Source organism: Sceloporus undulatus, chromosome 3 (assembly GCF_019175285.1).
Source record: "Sceloporus undulatus isolate JIND9_A2432 ecotype Alabama chromosome 3, SceUnd_v1.1, whole genome shotgun sequence".
Lineage (NCBI taxonomy): Eukaryota > Metazoa > Chordata > Lepidosauria > Squamata > Phrynosomatidae > Sceloporus > Sceloporus undulatus.
The window spans coordinates 47,612,525-47,631,990 of NC_056524.1; the positions used below are offsets into that span (position 1 = coordinate 47,612,525).

A 19,466-nucleotide genomic window follows, 5' to 3' on the forward strand; every position below is an offset into this window, starting at 1 on the left:
CCTGTGATAGGGTTCACATTGTTGTTAACTGTCCTTGTGTTGATCCCAACTCATGGCGATCCCATGGATGAGACATCTCCAAGATCCCCTGTCCTCCACTGCTATGCTTAGGTCTTGTAAATTTAGGCCTGTGATCTGTTTGATTGAGTCTATCTATCTAGCATGCTGTCTTCCTCTCTTTCTATAACTCTGTACCTTTCCTAGCATTTTGGGAGATTATAGCACACCAAATCTGTGCTGGGATAGATACGGGTTGTAACTGTCACTAATGGATCTTATCACACTGCCCTGTGCCCAGGCAGTAGGCAGTGCATATTCAATCTAGGCTTCTTCCACAGCTTTTCATGAATGGCATTTTCCTGTTCTTGAAAAGCTGCCTGAGAAGCCCGGGTTGGAAAAAGGCTGCCTGCTGTCTGAGCATCAGGCAGTAGGATGAGATCTGTCGGTGATGGTTACAACCCACGTCTATCCTGGTGTGGATTTGGCGTGCAATAATCTCCATCATCATTTCTAATGGGCCATGCCTTCTCACAATGTGGCCAAAGTACGACAGTCTCAATTCTATCACCTTGACTTTCAAGGAGATTTCAGACTTGATCTGTTCTAGCACCCATTTGTTTGTCTTTTTGGTTGTCCATGGTATCCCCAGCACTCTTGTGTCCAGTACATCTCAAATGAATTTATTTTCTTATTGGCTTTCTTCACTGTCCAGCTTTTGCATGGTGATGGAAATACAACAGCGTGTACAGTTTTAACTTTAGTGGTCAGCTGTATATCTTTACTCTATAGGCTCTTGTCTAGTTATTTCATAGCAGCCCCTCCCATTCCTAGTTGTCTTCTGTTTTCTTGACTGCATTTCCCATTCTGATCAATGATCCAAGGTACAGGAACTTTTTTACTGTTTTGATTTCCTCCATTGCCAATAATAATAATAATAATAATAATAATAATAGGATTTATTTATATGCCGCCCAGTCAATGGGAATCCGGGCAGCTTACAACAGAGGGGATAATATTTTTCTTTTCTTTAAGTTCAGCATTAAGCCTGCCTTCATACTGCTCCCCCGCTGTCCTTAGTAATTGTTCCAAGTCTGGATCTGTAAAGTTCAACTTACAGTTGCCATAAATGAGAAATGACTTGAAATAACACAATAACAATAATAACATACCAACATGTGGTGACTTACCACAAGCTGCCTGTAACCATTTGGTAATCTAGTTGTCTGTACCATCCTTCCAAGAAGTGGAGACAGAATCATTCTCTTGTTTGCCCAATTATTGCTGTTCACATTCAAGATCTCCTTTTATATGAAATGACATTTAAATGAATAAGTTTCAACCCAGTATGACATAGTGGCTTGAGTGTTGACTATGACTCTGGAGACCAGAGTTTGCTTCTCAGCTTGGCCACAAAACCCACTTGGGTGACTTGGGCAAGTCACATGCTCTCAACCTCAGGTGAAGGTAATAGTAAACCTCCTCTGAACAAATCTGGCCAAGAAAAACCCAGATAGGTTTGCTTTAGAGTTGCCATAATTTGGAAATGACTTGAAGGCATGCAACAACAACAACAACGAATGCATGCAGAAGTTTTCAGCCTACCTGTCATCTTGGGTAGTTGAAAGAGAACAGACTACACTCATCTGTGATATTTTTATTGAAAAATGTGATATCACACACTGTGCATCATGTTGCTTTCTTTGACCATGAAACTGTTAATGGTGAAATTCCCCCATATGAAATTGTTTGTAATTTGTATCAAATGGAACTGTACAGTTGTCATTGTTCTGGCTGGAAGGAATAGTGCAAGTCTACCTTTCGTGACTGATGACATATGTGTGAGATGATTTGCCCCATCCTTAAAGAAAACCTCTTAAGAGGTTTGGTATTTTGGTACTTAACTAGGGTTAACAGCAGTGGCTTATAATTTGGGGAATATATATATGTTGCCCCTTTCATTCTTGCTTGATTACCTAAAATTTTGCAAGTGCAAGACATCTACAACAAGCATCATCATAATGTTCTTATAGAGGAAGAGAGACAAGGGTAGATAATTTATTTTCCCTCTTCCCACTAAAGAACCCCATCATACAAACATTCCCCTCAAATTTATCTGGAAGACCACTTCCCCAGTTGTCTAAGTAAGTTCTCAATAGCTCAGGAAAGCTGCTAAGAAAAATGTGAATAGCAGTATGTTCTTGTTGTTCTCCAGCTTGACCTACAGATGGTGGCAGTGCACCAGAAAATATGTCCCCCTCACAATGTGCTGCTAAGTGCTCACACATTGTCCATTCTTGATGAGAGCCAGTCATTGCTGCATTTTTCTTTCTTTCTCAGATGAGAGAATTTATTAATACGTTAACATTTATATAATTTGTATATATTAAATTTTAAGCAAAAATGTCATTATAAATTGGAACCTATAAAACAGATATGTTACAGTAATAACCAGTACAGTCAGGAGAGACGTGGTCTCCTTTATGTGTGCATTACTGTCTAAATCAACCTTCTCTAAATTGGTGTCTTCCAGATGCATACGCTTATAAATAGAGCTTGAAAAAGTTACTTTTTAAATCATTTTTCATGCTGTTCTGGGATTGTGGCCATTACAGTTCAAAAACTCCCCTTCCCACCAAATTTCTGCCTGCAGCTTCCAGCACACCATCTAGAGAATTATAGCCCAATACATTTGGAGAAAGCTGATTGATTTTGGGGTCAGAACCTGGAAAAGTTACTTATTTTGGATTACAGCTGCCAGAATTTCCTGGTCCAAATAAAAATAATGTTTCCAGGCTGTGGCTGAGATTAATGTAAGTTACATATGCAATTTGTGGCTCTACGGAAGTTGATAGACTACAACACCCATCATCATCATCATCATTATCATCATCATCATCCAACTCTTTTCCCAGAACTGGGACCCAGAGCGGCTCACAACATTAAAAGAAAAATACAGTTAAAAACATAGAAAAGTGATACATTAAAACAGAATTAAATTGCTAAGTATTAAAATAGATTACTTTTAAAAAGAATAAAGATACATTTCAAAAGATAAAAAACTTTAGGCAGCATAGCCAATGGGAATTACAATCCAGCAACATCTGGAGAGCCATCACTGATGCAAGGTGAACAAAGAATGTGCATAAACACTGGTAATCATAGAAACTCACAACTAAGTTGGTGAATGTGAACCAACAGGCAATTGTATGTTATTGGGTCAATATGCCTATTTCCCAATTATTGTAAAACAGTGCTGCCTACAGCGGACTGCAGATTTTAGCCCGGTCCACAAGCTATTGACTTTTAATCACCAGCAGATTTTCAGGAAATAAAAAATTGTAGCCAGTGGGCACAAGTTTAGCACATTGGGGAAAACCCTGCTGGTTTATTACATTAGATGGTTTGAGAAACACTGCTATAAAGTATTAATTCATCCAAGATATTATTTTCATCATCAATATGCTTTTTCCCTCAAGTGAAGGATTTCCTGGTTATGGTGCTTTATCAGTATAAGTAGACTTACCACAGTAGGATACTACTGTATTGGCTCACTTTGGTCTATGAACGTTCTCCCTAATGTACCATTGTGTAAATACCAAGTTATCCTGAAGATCACTTGGGTGTAAAAGGCCCCCATCAATGCAACATTCTGTCATCTGTGTGGCTAGCACCATTTTTAAGAGCGAGTGCTACAAAATCAATTATAGCAAGTGCAAACCCATTCCTCACAACTCCCCAGGCTGTGTTTTCAAAGATTGAGAAATGTAATAAGCAATAGTTTGTAAGACTGGATTTAAATTAGTGAGATGGATAAACATATCTCATTCATTTGTTTCTGCTGTATTAACACAACCTTTTTGTGTTTCCTCTTTTGCAACAGAAGGAATGCTTATGTTGAAGAATGTTTCTGCAGACATCACTGGATACTACATATGCCTCTCCCAAAACTCAGTTGGACAAGAAAAATGCAACATCAGTCTTGCTGTGGTACCGCGTAAGAGCTTGTGTTGATTGGGAAGGGGTAGGACCAGTGGCGCCAATGTGGAGGATGGGACTTCTGTGCGGGTAGGATTTCTGGCCCTGGACTTCCAGTGGGGTTTCTGGAAGTCTGGGGCTGGAAGGACGTCTGAGAGGGCCTCAGCCATGTGCCCGTGGGCCTGAGCTGCAGCCATGAGCAGCATCTATGTGGGCCAGGGGAGCATCCATGAGGCCTGAGAAGCACTGGGGGGGGGGGGGGGGGGGGCAGGCCCAGGAAGCTGCCATGGGGGTGGAGCAGTGCCTGCATAGGAGGCAGGGAGACGACCAGGGGTTACTCCCTTCTGGGGTGTCACCTGGTGCAGCCCACACACCCCAGTGACACTTCTGGGAAGGACAGCTTAGAGAGACATCTCACTGACCTGGCAGAACATGGAAGCCATCCAATATCATTATTTCTTACTTGGAGGGCTATTCTGACACTTTTTCTTAATGCAAAACGTTCAGCTTGCTAGAACTGAAAATAAGCAAGACTTGATGACAGCTGATCCACAGGGTTTTTCCATACTTGGCATTTACTACTGGGTTATTACACTTTGTATTGAGTTTCTGCATTACACTGTCATCAAGTATGTTTTTCCCATGGACTTCCATTTTCTTGCATTATATGCCCTCCTACTTTAAAAATATAACTCTCATTGGTGTTGTTTATCTTAGTGCTAAACCTATGTCTTTTAAGAAGCTTGGCTTTGATATGTAGCACTGAACTGGGTGGGTGAACCCAAGGTTCTATCTGCCCTGGCAAACCTTTATAATTAACTTTGTTTGCCATGCACATTTTATTTGCTTTCCCACTTGTATGCATTTTAAATAATTAAACTTATTGAAATATTTGTGTAGTGGAACTTAGATTATTATTTTTTTCATACCAGTCTTTAAAAACTACTTTGCCAGTCCATTTTATTTTATATTTGATTGGAGTGAGAGGTTCTTACTGGTTGGGTTTTTCTGGGAGTTGTAATCTAGAAAGGTAACATTTCCAAGCTCTGTTTTTAAATATTAATTAGATAATTATACAATAGCATTGGCATTATGTGTTTAGGGACAATTATTTTTTTAAAATTAATTGACTGGCAAAAGTAGCAGTTAGGTGATTTATTTATTTATTTATTTATTTATTTATTTTGAGAACAAGAGGAACACCAGAAAACTCTTTATACCTTCACCAAACATGGGCAATCAGTTTAATGCATTCCGTGAAGTAGACTGAGTCCATGAAAGCTTACACTTGAAATATCTTCTTCCCAGTCAGTTTTAAAGGGGCTACTGGATTCCTTTATGTCTCCCCCTCCTCACTGTTTGCTCTAATGCCCCCTATTCTCCATCAAGGGAAACTGGTTTATCAACTGTGGGGTAACTAAATGTAGCTCTTCTCCTCCACAGCATCTATGAATTTTGCCCTCTATGGTGGAATTATTGGTGGAGTTGTTGCTGCAGTCATTATTATCGTCATTGTGGCTTACTGTTGTTGCTGTAGGAAATCAAAGGATAAAGACTATGAACTAACGTGAGTGCCTTTCATTTGAAAGCGTGGGTGGGATTAAAGCAGCAGAATGCCTCCTCTTGAGATGGATGAGAGATTCCACACAAGGGAGATTCTTATGCCCTTGTGGCACTGAACTAATTTCAATCTCAATGGAATCAGTGTGGTTTAAGCAGTCCTTTTGGAGACCCTACAGAACAGCTTTCCTCTCTCTTTTCAAACAAAATGCTCTCATTATTTTCCTGCCATCATTTGTTGATGCAAGACTATGTTGCAGGAAAAAAACCACCTTTCTTTACTTCCATCAATTATAATATTGAGATAATGTCTACAATTAAACATGTGGATTTAAATGCAGTTGGATTTACAGCTGTTTCATACAATACGTAATTGTTGCTTGGTAACAGTGGCAAGTTTCACCTTTAATTAATTATCTTTGAAACTGGAGCACATAGGTGTTGGGATAAAAATTGTGATTCAGAAACTACAGTAGCATACTTTGAGGTCAACTTCACAGAGTAGAGTAAGCAGGAATTAATGCTAAAATATGCAGTGCATTATTCCAGTTCTTGTTTTAACATACATGAAGGGATCTGGAGCTTACGTTAATATGCTTATGGACTGCAGTGGATGGAATATGGCTTCCAACTCAGATGGCTTCTCCCCAAATGCCCAAAGCCACCATTGTAAAAACAAACAAACAAGAGAATGGTGCTCCTGCAAGCCTCTTGTGAAATAGCGCACATGGCATTGCTTCACTAAAAGTGTGCATGGGGAATGGGCAGAGTTAAATTGGAAGTGAAATCACTATCACTTCTGGTTATAAAAACTGAAAAGAAATATAGTTGGTGAGAGTGCAGCCCATAGCATGCCTAGGGTGAAAATGGGCATCCAGGTCCTACAGAACTGTCCACTCTCCTCCTCCTCCTCCACACACACACACACCACTTTCCCCTGAAAATTAGAACTCAAAGTGGCTTAGAATTTAAAAGAACAATACAATTAAAAACATAAAAAGTGAGCAAAGGTGTTAATAGGGAGGGTCAACTAGTGGATCTGTTACTGCAAGTCCAGTCAATCTACTCTTGGTTTTATGACCTCTCTTTTTGCAGCTGCTCAGAGCTGTATAGGAGCTTTCCCAGTTCTGAATCTCTGTTGGGAATAGGATCTAGCATCTGGATGGCTCTCCTATAACCTAGAAGAGCTCTGAGAGAGGTGACCATAAAACCAAAAATGGAAACAATGCTTGAGGCAACAGATCCACCAGCTGGCCCCACTTAAGAGAGGTGTTATTTCTGTTGCCTTCTACCATATTGAATTATATTTAAACAACTGTTTCTCCAGTTACTTGAGGCAATTTTCACAGTTGCTTGTGTTCTTACAAGAATTGTTTCTACATACATGGGAGTATGCAGAAATGTAATATCAAGGCACACACAGATCTCCTCATGAAGATCCATGAAACCCATAAGTTATCGCTGCTCATAGGAGTGGAGTGCATGTCTTGCCATAGTAAACTACAGTCTGCCCTGTGTATCTGCAGGGGATCTATTCTGGACTTCCCTCTCGCAGCTAAAGGAAACTGTAGGATCTCAAGTCCCATTGATTTCAATGGCAGGCTTGATATGCACTCCCATTGCAAGTAATGGGGTATGCCATCTGGTTAAATCTGTCGATGGCAAGCCTGCGGATATTGAGAGTCCAGAGTATATTTAGACAACTGTTTCTGAAGTAACTTGTTAAAAGCCAACTAACACACTAATTTTTGTTAGGACTAAATCATTAATCTTGCTTCTATTGTATTTTGGGAGTGGGAGTGATATGAGGAAACATAACAGGAATGTGGTGGTTCCCAGGTCTTTTCAAACAGACCCATGAATCCTGGAAGTCTTTCTGAAAGATTTACATTTCGCAAATCCATTCAGATGTGAGATACTACTATTTCCACTTAAGCCTGCAGATGGAACTGTAATGTTAGTAGATTCATTAAAGAGTGTAGGAAAACTTTCTGTATGGTAAACAAACTATACAGATTTTATCTGCTCCCTCCCCACCCTCTCCCCACCCCCCAATGTTTATTTTTTGATAAATCCAAATTGGATTTTGTGTTCCCATTAGACAAACAGCAAAAAATTGCACAAACAAAAAACCTTATGCACCTTGATAACTTAGAAATGTACTGTAACATTAAAATTTAATGATGATAGTCCACTTCATGACACTATAGTTCTAGAACACCCAGACTACAATAGATTTCTTGGTCTATAATGGTTGTCTTGGTCTTGGGGAGTCAGCATGGTGTAGTGACTATGACTTTGGAGACCAAGGTTTGAATCCTCACTTGGCCAATGAAACCTACTAGGTGGTCTTGGGCAAGTCATACTCTCTCTGTCTCAGAGGGAGGCAAGGGCAAACTCCTCTGAACAAATCTTACCAAGAATATCCTGTGATAAGTTTGCCTTAGGGTTGCCATGAATCAGAAATGACTTGAAGGCGCACAACAACAATAATGAAGTTGCCACAAGACTCTTTCTAGTTTTTCTTGCATGAGTAACAATACTAGCTTTCTGGGCTCTTTTATAAAAGCCATGATGAATCAAAAACTAGGGAAATTGTGGAATGTGTAAGCAATATGATCAAATTCAATTTTAATAAATCAAAATAATATGTAGAAAGAAACATGTATAGAGTGGGTGTCAATGAACTTCAAAAACCCATTTCATAACTCACATGTAGCTATGGCTCATTTCCTTTATTGGATTTAAAATTCACTTAATTTTATACAATTTTAATGTCTAGCCTTTAGTTAAAAAATATTATCCCAGAGCAGAAAACTTGCTGTGTAACCTGACTATGGAGCACTATTTTAACAGAGGAAGAATGAAAGAAATAATGGTGTTATATTATGATTCTTACCCTCTTAGAGCTTTAATTCAAACTGCAATAAAACTGAAATAGTGATTGACAGTTCCAGTTCTGCAGCACTGAGTCACTGCTTATACCTATATTTAAAATAAAAATCATTGTTATGTTAATGAAATCCATCTCCTTCTGCACCAAATATTTAGGGAGACAGAAAATCGTTACCAACCACCACATGTACCTGTAAAAATCCGAGGACCTGCTGAAGAAGAGTTGCAGGAGGGAGAGGAGAGGGAGGATGAGAACCACGGTCCAGAAATGCCACCAGCCCTCAGAACATCTGCAGAGTCTTCTGAAGCTGTGGCCTAGAAACAAGCATTTCCAACAGGGAGGAGGAAAATAAAAATGCATACATGGACTATTCCTCTCTCACTTCTCTAGTGTGGCTTTCCAGGACATTATGCACAATGGTAGCAGAGAAGGATCTGCTGGTGTAACAGTTATGGGATGCACTGAAGCACAGGAAGAACAGGCAGTTTATAAGCCAAACCAGGTCCCAGGTTTCCTTCTCAATTTTGCCCAGAAAAGGAAATTACATTATAACCACTTAGAAATAAATTACTGAAATTACTCTGTTTTTCTTACCTATTAGCTACATTTTGTCTATATATTTTACTAATTGTAATTAATAAAATCGACAATCATGAAATCACTTTTATTCCTTTTCAAAATGGCAATTAACCTCAACTGTAAGTTATACTTCCAAGACAATAATCTTCTTCTTACTACTATAGCTATTTTGATTAATAATTTCTTTATGTCTAAACACTCCCATCCAGCACTGGGACAAAACCATATATAATATCCACAGTTTCTCTTATTACAACTACAATCCTGTAATCATTTAAATTTATAACTTCTCTACTATTAATATCATTGAAAAATCTTTTTATGCAGTAATTTCTTTACTTTAGCTCTAATCTCCTGCATCTAGTAATAAGGCAAAACCACGTATCATTTCTAACCTAAGAAGCCTTTCTTTTACAAAGTCCATTCCTAATAAGAATTTCCAATTTCTGCATGCCTTTTTCAGATTTCAGTACTTCTTCCTTGTCTTTCATTTTTCTCTTCTCTGAAGTTATAGGACCATCCCAGTCTTTTTCCATCCCTTGAGCTATTATTACAAATTGGACTTGCCTCTTTTCCAGGTTTTCTTCCATCCCATCCCATTCTTCATCTGCATCTCTTCCCAAATCTTCATTATCCATTACTGCTATCTTTTCATTAATTACCTGTCTCAGCATTCTCATTTGCATATAAATCTCTTGCCAAGTTTCATTGACAGCCTGATCCTCCTCTTCTGTTTCTTTAAGTAGAACAATTTCAACTTCTTTTCAATATATAGTAGCAGCGGAAGTCTAAATTCACTCAGGGGCAAAACAGACGGCCCTGAAGGAGTGGCATCATGCTGCTCCTTTGATCACTGGATTGAGGCTGCAGCAACCGCACTCCATGGCCCCGATCCAGCATTTTCCCCCAAATCAAAAAGAAGCAGCAGAAAACTGCTCCGTTTTGAGCTGGGAAAAAGTTGGCTTTGCTGCTGTGGCAATGGCTTTTCAGTGTTTCTGCAATGTGGCGTATGTAAACACCACCCCACATAAATGCCATGAAGCTGCCGCATCTGTGGTCAGCCGTGCAGCTTCCCAGCAGCCTGGGGTATGTGCTGTCTGAATGTCATGTCCCCATGCTGCTGGGAAGCCAGCTCTTACTGCCGGTCTGTTTTGCCCCTTTAGTTCACCAACATCCAATTGTTATGTCTAACTGCTTAATCTAGTCAGTTCAGTCCTGATTCAATCAGTTCTCATGGTTATATATACATTATTTTTTTTAAAAAAAACAACTCAATTCTTTCTTTTACTTATCCTAAAATTCCTCTTCAGCCATAGAATTCCTTAAACTACATGTTTGATTTTTTGACTTTAAGCATAGTTTACTCTTCCTCCTCCACTCAGCATACTCAGTCCTATTAATAGAGTCAGGGTTCCTACTGGGCTTCTTCTCACCCTTTCAGTGGGGACAGCTTCTTTAATTTATCCAAATGTCAAAAAACCAAAAGGTTTTAAGATGGCATGCAACGATTTTAAAGTCTGTGTGCAGACCACTTGACTTTGGTAGCTGGCCAATGATGTTCTGCCCCTCCCTCCATTCTTTACCTGTGATGAGTGCCAGGGCTGTCCTATTCCAGTCCATCATGTCTGGGTATCTAATTTGCATATTATGCAAATTATTACAATTGTGCAAATTGCTAACTTGCATTCTGATTATGCAAATTCAACACATTAATCATTGCACTTTTTCTACCATTACATTTCAACCTCTGTATGTATTTTTTGCATTTTGGTTGTCCGAATAAAGGTATATTTTGTGGATTTTGGATGTTACTGTACTTTTCTATATGGCCAACATAGCTACCTCTAGATGTACTATTAAGCTAAGAGCTTTTCTTCTTTTTCCCTCTAGCTGATGTGAAGAGAGGGAAACTTCCCAGCAGCCTGAGAGTAAAGGGACTTCCTTTACTCTCTTGAGGCTGTTTGGAAGTGAAATTCCATCATATTGCCCAGCCCTAGGTTCAAGCCGCTGACACAGCCACCATCCAACACAAGGCCATCTCTGCTTGCCTCCTTTCCTCTCTCACATTCTGGACCTGTTGGGGAAAGGGAGGAGGGAATGGAAGAATAAGGTGGCAATGCTATGCCTGCGATGAAGGAGAAATCCAGGATTTACTGCTTCAACTGTCCCAGCCAGCCAGGATATTTTTTAGTCCCTTCAATCCAGGATTTTCCAGGTTTTCCAGGATAAATGTCAACCCTAAGTGGTCTCCCCAGAGGGAGCTGGGGGACTCCCCTCCAGGAGCCAGGGCTAGTATTGGTGATCTGTTTCCTCATTAATTCAAACAAAAAAAAAATCACAGGTTAACTACTGAAATCATTTCTGAGAACTTGCACTTTCTTGCAAACAAACCAACACCATCTCTGCCGAAGGTTCCACATTATAATCATTTTATGGCCCACTGATACACGCTTGTAAGTTTTTGTATGTTGTGATTTGTTGAGAATTGACACTGCAGAAGAGGTGAGGAACATTTTTAGCCCCAGATTCATTGATTCTAAGCAGGTACATATCATGATGGTACACCAGCAGTGGGCAAGATTAATATACAGAGTAATTGGTGCCACCCCACCATTGGCTTGCACCCACCACGCTTGCCTGAAGAGACATACACATATCAACAAATACTCACGGACATGCTGGAAGGGCTCTAGTGTGCTCCAGAGAACTGCTACCTCATGATGTGAGTTTCCAGTGACCCTGCACTCTTTTGCTCTTGTACTTCCAAGTGGGAAGATTGGGCAGCAAGTGAAGCCCTAGTAAAATGTTGCCATCTCAAAGTTCTCTTGGAAGCAATAGCACCCTAGTCAGCTGTCTTTGTTCACCTATTGGGAGTAGCTTTCAACCATTCACTTCCCACAAGAAAAGATTAGGGATGAGTAGAGTTGACAGTGAAGTGCCTTGAAGACAACCTCAGGAGCTGGGTTATCTTGACTCTCAACTTTCTCATTAAGATGGTGGCTGAGCATCATTGGAATCTGCTCCTCTCTTTCAAAGTGGTAAGGAAATTGCCTTAGCAGAGGACTTCAGGGAGAAAGGAATTTGGCCTCTGGGCTAGTTTCCCAATGGCTTTTACAGAAAGAGGATAATTTTAGAAACACACATATACACAGAAACAGAGAGCTAGTGCCGCTATAGCAATAGCAATAGCAAATACACTCCCCTAAGTGGTTTATAAAGTGTAAGCTAACTGCCCACAACAATCTGGGTACTCATTTTAGTGACCTCGGAATGATGAGTCAACCCTGAGCCCCTGGCTGGTATTGAACTCACACAACCTTATGGTTTCTGAGTGAGTGGCTGCAGTACAAGCATTTAACCACTGTGCCATAGGGCTTCTATTTTTATTAATGTACCAATGGAATGTGTGTGTGTGTGTGTGTGTGTATATGAATCTTAGGGCCTTTTGTGATTACATTTATAATGCAAAAATTTGCCTTTTACTTAATTGCTTAGCAGGTTCCAGATACCATCCATCACAGCTGTGTCTTGTTATGAAGATTTTGTATTTTTCCAGTATTTAGACTTTACAATCATTTATTAAAACTCTTATTTTGCCAATGCATTGTGTTTGCTGATTGGAATGTGCTTATATAACTGTCACAAATATTTGTTGGACAGTTAATTTAACTTGCTCCACCCTTGGCTGCATCATTTTGTTCAGATTTATTTTTCACACACTAGGTATATTAGTACAAACACCTATCCAGCACTTGTTTGAGAAGGCAAATAAGTAAGGAAGGTAATAAACAACCCCCTGCCCCACCAATTTCAGAAATATTTAATTTCCTGCACTTTGATTTGCAACTGGCTAGAGCCTTAAGAACATGGATTAATTATTCAGTTTCTGTGGAATTTGCTACATTTATTTTGGAACTTGGCTATTTTGGGGGGGAAAGTTAAAGAGATTGTTTCAACACTATTCTAATCATTGCCAGACATATTTGAGCTCACACTGTAGCAGTAAATAGATTAATTTTCTTTTCATAATGGATATACAGATATTAAGGACTAGTTGCTCTTGATAGGGCTACACTGCAGTGGCAGTTGGTGGCTTTCATGTCACTGGAATGGTATATCCACCCCAGGATATAATACAAAATTTAAGAGAGATGAATCTGCAGAATCTATTTTGAGGACAGAGGACAGCATCAAATATATCAGCTGCTCCAGCATTGAAGAAATCAACTACTGCTGTTATATCTTCTATGAATATGACAACCTAATTATAGCTACATCAAGAAATTAAAATCTAGCTAGTTTCTAAAATTCTGAGAATAATTTCTTACATGTTAAATATAATTCAGTAGCAAATAATGATTGCAACTGAGAAAACAAAGGTATTGATGGTATTATCATCATGGTCTTTTATCCTGCCACAGGACCATTAAAAAAACATAAGTATTTCAGCACAGCTTCAAAATGGCACATTTGTACACTAAAGTAAGCCACTTTCAGAATATATATATTCCCACAGCAAGATGTCCCCTCTTTTTAATGAAAGCTAGATATGGTATAGGAAGTCTCGTACTATGAACAGTTCAGACTACATCTATTGTGTTAGTCTCTAAAATCTGTAAGCCAGGAATCAAGTGCCACTGTGGAAACTGTAGATGCTGGATAATATCACTGCATTATCTGATCAACAGCTCATCTGCCTGTGACAGGCAACAGAAAACAGCAGGGTGCCTGTCACCTTCTCCCTTGATTGGGACACATCTTACCAGAGAGGATGAAGGAATAGAGGGCATGCTTATAAAATTTGCAGATGACACGAGATTAGGATCAAAATGACCTCAATAGATTAGAAAGCTGGGTCAAAGCTAACAAAATAAATTTCAACACAAAGAAATGTAAGGTACCACACTTAGGCAGAAAAAATGAAATGCACAGATATAGGCTGGTGGACACCTGGCTTGACAACAGTACATATGAAAGGGATCTAGGGGTCCTAGTAGATCACAAGCTGAACATGAGTCAACAATGTGATGTGGCAGCTAAAAAAGCCAATGTGATTCTAGTCTGCACCAATAGAAGCATAGTGTCTAGATCAAGGAAAGTAATAGTACCACTCTATTCTGCTTTGGTCAGGCCTCACCTGGAATACTGTGTCCAGTTCTGGACACCACAGTTCAAGAAGGATGTTGACAAGCTCGAGCATGTCCTAAGGAGGGTGATCAAAATTGTGAAGGGTCTGGAAACCATGCCCTATGAGGAGAGACTTAGGGATTTAATTATGTTTAGCCTGTAGAAGAGAAGGTTAAGAGCTGATATGATAGCCCTGTATAATTTGAAGTGATGTCATATTGAGGCTGGAGCAAGCTTGCTTTCCACTTTAATGTTAGGAAGACATTCCTGATAGTAAGAGCTGTTATACAGTGGAATATGCTGCCTTGGAGAGGGGTGGAGTCTTTCTTTGGAGATTTTTAAACAGTGGCTGTATGGCCATCTGTCAGATGTGCTCTTACTGTGCATTCCCACACAGCAGGGGGGTTGGACTGGATGGCCCTTAAGGTCTCTTCCAATTCTATGATTCTATGACTCTCAGAAGAGCTGGGCACCAGGGAGTCAGGAGAGGCCACAGAATCTAGAACACCAATTCTGGAACAGTTGAGAGCAGGAGGGAGAATGCCAGGCAAAGGAAGCGGTGCAGCAAACACTAAGGAGGGAAGCTTAAAAAAGGAGGCAAGATTGCTGAGAGGGGGAGAGGCAGAACCGGGGTACTCTAGAACAGTTCTAGAGTTAAATCGGTTTCAAATGGGAACGCTATATCCTGGATTCGATTCATACACCGGGGTATACGCCAGTGGGAACGACCCCTCAGAAGAAGTGAGATGCTAACCAAGGGAAGTGGGAATCATAGAATCATAGAATCGTAGAGTTGAAAGAGACCACAAGGGCCATCCAGTCCAACCTCCTGCCATGCAGGAACTCACTATCAAAGCATCCCCAACAGATGGCCATCAAGCCTCTGTTTAAAGACCTCCAGGGAATGAGACTCCACTACACTCCGAGGGAGTGTGTTCCACTGTCGAACAGCCCTTACTGTCAGGAAGTTCCTCCTAATGTTGAGGTGGAATCTCTTTTCCTGTAGGTTGTATCCATTGTTCTGGGTCCTGTTCTCTGGAATACCAAGAGGAAAGGAGGCTGGGGTGAGTAAAGCCAGGCCTGACAGTTGGAAGGATGGATAGGTAAGAGAAAGTGTGAATGTATGGCTGAGGGAAAAGGGAGCTAGACAATTAGAAGGAAAGATGCCCGGAGAAGCTTGAAATAAGGTAGTAGTACAGGAGAAGAGGGAAGAAAAGTCTGAAAGGTGGAAACCAAGTATTGAGGCAGAGAGAGGGGGCAAGAAACACTTATCTGGGAACCAGCCAGGACCAGTGAGAACTATAGCCTGAGCCAATCTCCTGAGCAAGGGCTCCCAGATATGATCTCGAGGCTTCTGGACCTTCCATGGTATGCTGCCACTGACACCTTCAGGGGTAGTGAGGGGGATACACTCCCTAGAATGTGACATGCTGGTAGAGTGGGCACAATGTAAGTGTTCAGAGAAAGCTGACTGGAAGAGTTCTAAAAAGGTGTTGGCTGAAAAGGGGTATTGCAACACTCTGAAACTGACTTGTAGCCAGATAGCCTGAATTGCCAGAGGAGGCACTTGCCTTTGGAACTGAGTGTGACAGGAACACTTCACAGGGGAAAAGGGGGTAAATTTGCTGATGCATGTCCTTGAGTGAAGCACACAGTGGGGCCTCGATATCCATGGGCTTGCCATCCATGAATTTAAGCATCTGTGGATGGCAAGTCCACATTGTTGTCAATAACAATGTGTGCATGTGGCCGCACTGCCATTAGGAACAGTCCGCCCCCATTGTCCCCAATGGCAGTACACACACATTTGGGGACAATTGGGGCTTACCTGAAGTCCTGTTGTCCCCAATGGCAGCATGAATGCATGCACATGCCACCATTGGGGACAAGGGACTTGAGATCCCATGGTTTTTGGTATTTGTGTGTGCAGGGGTGGGGCATCTGGAACAGATCCCCCATGGATACCAGGGTTCCACTGTACTTACTGTGAAGTCTCATGTCGCTTCTCATATGGATTCCCAAACTAGAATTGGTTCCACTCTCCTTGGTGGCTGGGGCAGTGTCACAGTGTCTTTTCACCAGAAAAGAGATTTTGAGTCAAGACTGGAATGTATGTTAAGATCAATTACTTTTATTTATTCCCCATCTGTTCTGCGAGGCTGACTCATAGTGGAAGATAAGTAATTCATGGCTATTACTAATGATGTCCTACATCACAGGCAACATGTCTCTGTGTATTGGTATTTCAGATCACAAGATGGAAGGTTCAGTCATGCCCTGCTGGTGGGTTTCCCATAGAGAATTGATTGGCCTCTGTATGGCAGGATTATTGGACTAAACAGGACTTTGATTTGGTCTGATCTAGATATGGATCTTATGTTTTCACCACTGAGCCTTAAGATATTAAGTTCTTCACACAATGGATACTTAGAACCTGCCATTACTCAGTCAGGGGTTACAAGTTCTGCCATCTATTAGAGTTAATGTTGACATTCAGGGAAATGTACATGCCCAGTTATTAACTTGTTTGCAATCCCAGTTCTCAGAGACACATGCTTAATCAGATTTGCAAATTAAGCCTCTATTTACATTGCAGTGACTAATCACAAAGCATGCTAAATGCAATCTGCAGATGAGGAAAATCATGGGTTGTGAATTACATCCTACCACTTGGGGACCATCTCTGCAAAAGACATAAACGTATAATTTCAGTTTCACCCGCTTCCATGCACTATTCAGAACCCAGTCTTACAGAAACACAGACCTAATGTTCTTCTCATTTCATACAGAAGGATAAAAAACAGGCCAATTGCTATGATCTGTTACACAGCAGTTATAACACTTTGATACCATTTTAACTAATTTCTCTCCTATAAAATCTAAGGATTTGTAGTTTCATGAATTTTGAATTCTCTGCCAGTAAAGACCACAGAACACAGCCCTGAAATTGTGTAAAAAGAGACCTAATTTTTTCTCTATCCTTTATTTACCCCTCCTTTCCCTACCCTCCTCCTCCATTTCCACTACCCCTTTCTTCATTTCTTTCACTTTCTTTCTTTTCATGCTCATTACCTCTCCATCTGTGATCAATTAAATTGAATTCTGATTTCCTTCTCCAAGTGTGGCTTCTTTTTAAAGATGTTGATGTCCTCACAGTACCCTTGGGAATTCACGTGACCAATTTTTTATTAATAGCAACAGCAAATGTTTGAAAAGGAACAAAGTTAACATAAGAATCAACAACTTCAGAAGCAGCTGAAGAAAGGCCGGGCTGTGTATAGAAAAGAATGTCTTTTGAACAAAAAGTGAACAGGAAGGAATTGAAAGGAATTATTTAAGTCTGTAGAAGTGATATCAGAACATCTGACAAATACATTATCCACACAGATCACATTCAGTGAAATGCTAGTGCTATTTCCCCCGCAGAGTATATTAGAACTGACTGGCTACTTGAAACATCAAGGGAGAGAGCTATCACAAGTAACAACATTCAAGTAGTTTCTACAAAGTTTTATTCAAATCATCATGTGTGATAAATGAGTCCCTCCATTTAGCAGAGCCATCTCCCCAGATAACAAGAGTTAAATGTGGGAGGAGGTATATTTACATTTTAATGAGGGTTTACATCACAGGTGGTGAGATGTTCAAGGAGAGAACCTTCTAGCTGGTTGAGGGACAGCCTAAAAAAAAGATGTAACAAGTTTTTGGTCTTTGTCTCTGGTTCTGGTAGACCATGTTGCCTTTGCATTGATCTCAACCATGGCGACCCAGCTGATGAGACATCTCCAAGACCCCTGTCCTCTACTGCTTTGCCCAACTCCTGCAAATATTCATGATGTCTTTAATAGAGGCCATCCATCTAGCATGCGGCCTTCCTCTCTTTCTACTTCGCTCCATCTTTCTTAGCATTATTGTTATTTCCAATGATTCATGTCTTCTCATGATGTGTCCAAAATACGCTATCCTAAATTTTGTCAACCTGGCTTCCAGGGACATTTCTGGCATGATCTGCTCTAGGATCCATTTGTTTGCCTTTCTGGCCATCCATGGGATTCTCAGCACTCTTCTCCAAGACCACATCCTGAATGAACTGATTTTCTTCCTATCTTCTTTTTTTAACTATCCAGCTCTCACATCCATACATTGCTGACACAGCATAGCATAGATCACATTGGAGGATGAGCAGGTGAAGATGCCAACTCTGCTCACACATGTATCCAGGAACTGCCATCACAAGACCTAATGGCATAACCTACAATATTAGGGGGGCCTTCATGTGCTCATCCTCCAATGTGATGCTATACTGTGTCAGCAATGCCTTTCAGCACTCTACATTGGGCAAACAGGCCAGTCCCTGTGCCAGAGGATAAATGGACATAAATCAGACATTAGGAATGGGAATGCACAAAAATCAGTGGCAGAACATTTCAATCTCCCTGGGCATTCCATCTCAAACCTCAGAACAGCAGTCATTGAACAAAAGAACTACAAAGATAGATTGGAAAGAGAAACAGCAGAATTGGAATTCATCCACAGACTACAGTCCCTCAGCAATGGAGTGAACAAAGACAATAGTTTCCTGACTCACTACACACACTTCAACACTATCTGAGCCTATCCTCATGGGGTTGCCCTATTCCCCTCACCACAGGCTAGCCCCATTACAAAACTGGATCTGCCAGTTCATCTCCATGCACAAAGAACAGTTTCTTATGTCTTTGTGCACTAGCGACCACTGTTAAAATTGGACCTGCAACTTCATTTCCATACACAAAGAATTTGTAATTTGTATTGACATCCTCACATACCAATGGCATATATATGTCTGTGCCTGGCTTCCACTCCACCAAATGCATCTGAGGAAGTAGACTGAAGTCTAGGAAAGCTCATGCTGCCAATTTCTTTCTTTCAGTTAGTCTCAAAGGTGCTACAAGATATCTCTATGTACTGATTCTACAGACTAATACGGTTATATCTTTGAATTCTACAAGAAAGAAGGTTATACACACGGACATTACAGATGGCCAACACAAAAACCAAAAAGATTATATAATTGGAAGTAAAAGATGGTGAAGCTCCATATTAGTGGCCAAGTCTAGACCAGGTGCCAACTGTGGTACAAATCATGAATTACTCATATCAAAAGTAAGAGTAAAACTCAAGAAGAAAGCTAAAGCATTCATCATACCAAAATATGATTTAAACAATATCTCCACAGAATTCAGTGAAAATATAAGAAACAAATTTGCACTACTAAGCATGACAGACTGTGAACTAGAAGAGTTTTGGTCTGAAGCCAGGGCCATTCACACACTTCCAACAAACAAAA

General features: G+C 40.4%; 1 protein-coding gene and 1 long non-coding RNA gene across 2 annotated transcripts in view; one reads left to right on the plus strand and one right to left on the minus strand.

The window, feature by feature from the left end:
* Positions 1 to 10,750, plus strand: part of GPA33 (glycoprotein A33) — a 33,144-nt gene extending 22,394 nt beyond the window's left edge. Inside the window, exons 5-7 of the mRNA XM_042459794.1 lie at positions 3,881 to 3,994; positions 5,419 to 5,542; positions 8,587 to 10,750. Of these exons, the coding sequence (XP_042315728.1) occupies positions 3,881 to 3,994; positions 5,419 to 5,542; positions 8,587 to 8,749 (401 nt within the window). The 3' untranslated portion in view covers positions 8,750 to 10,750. The remainder of the gene's footprint in view (positions 1 to 3,880; positions 3,995 to 5,418; positions 5,543 to 8,586) is intronic.
* LOC121926649 overlaps positions 1 to 17,346 on the minus strand; it is a 28,137-nt gene extending 10,791 nt beyond the window's left edge. The window contains exons 1-3 of the long non-coding RNA XR_006103051.1: positions 17,210 to 17,346; positions 8,622 to 8,745; positions 8,435 to 8,520 (exon numbers count right to left, since the gene is read on the minus strand). This is a non-coding gene — a long non-coding RNA (uncharacterized LOC121926649). The remainder of the gene's footprint in view (positions 1 to 8,434; positions 8,521 to 8,621; positions 8,746 to 17,209) is intronic.
* Between the last annotated feature and the right edge of the window lie 2,120 nt (positions 17,347 to 19,466).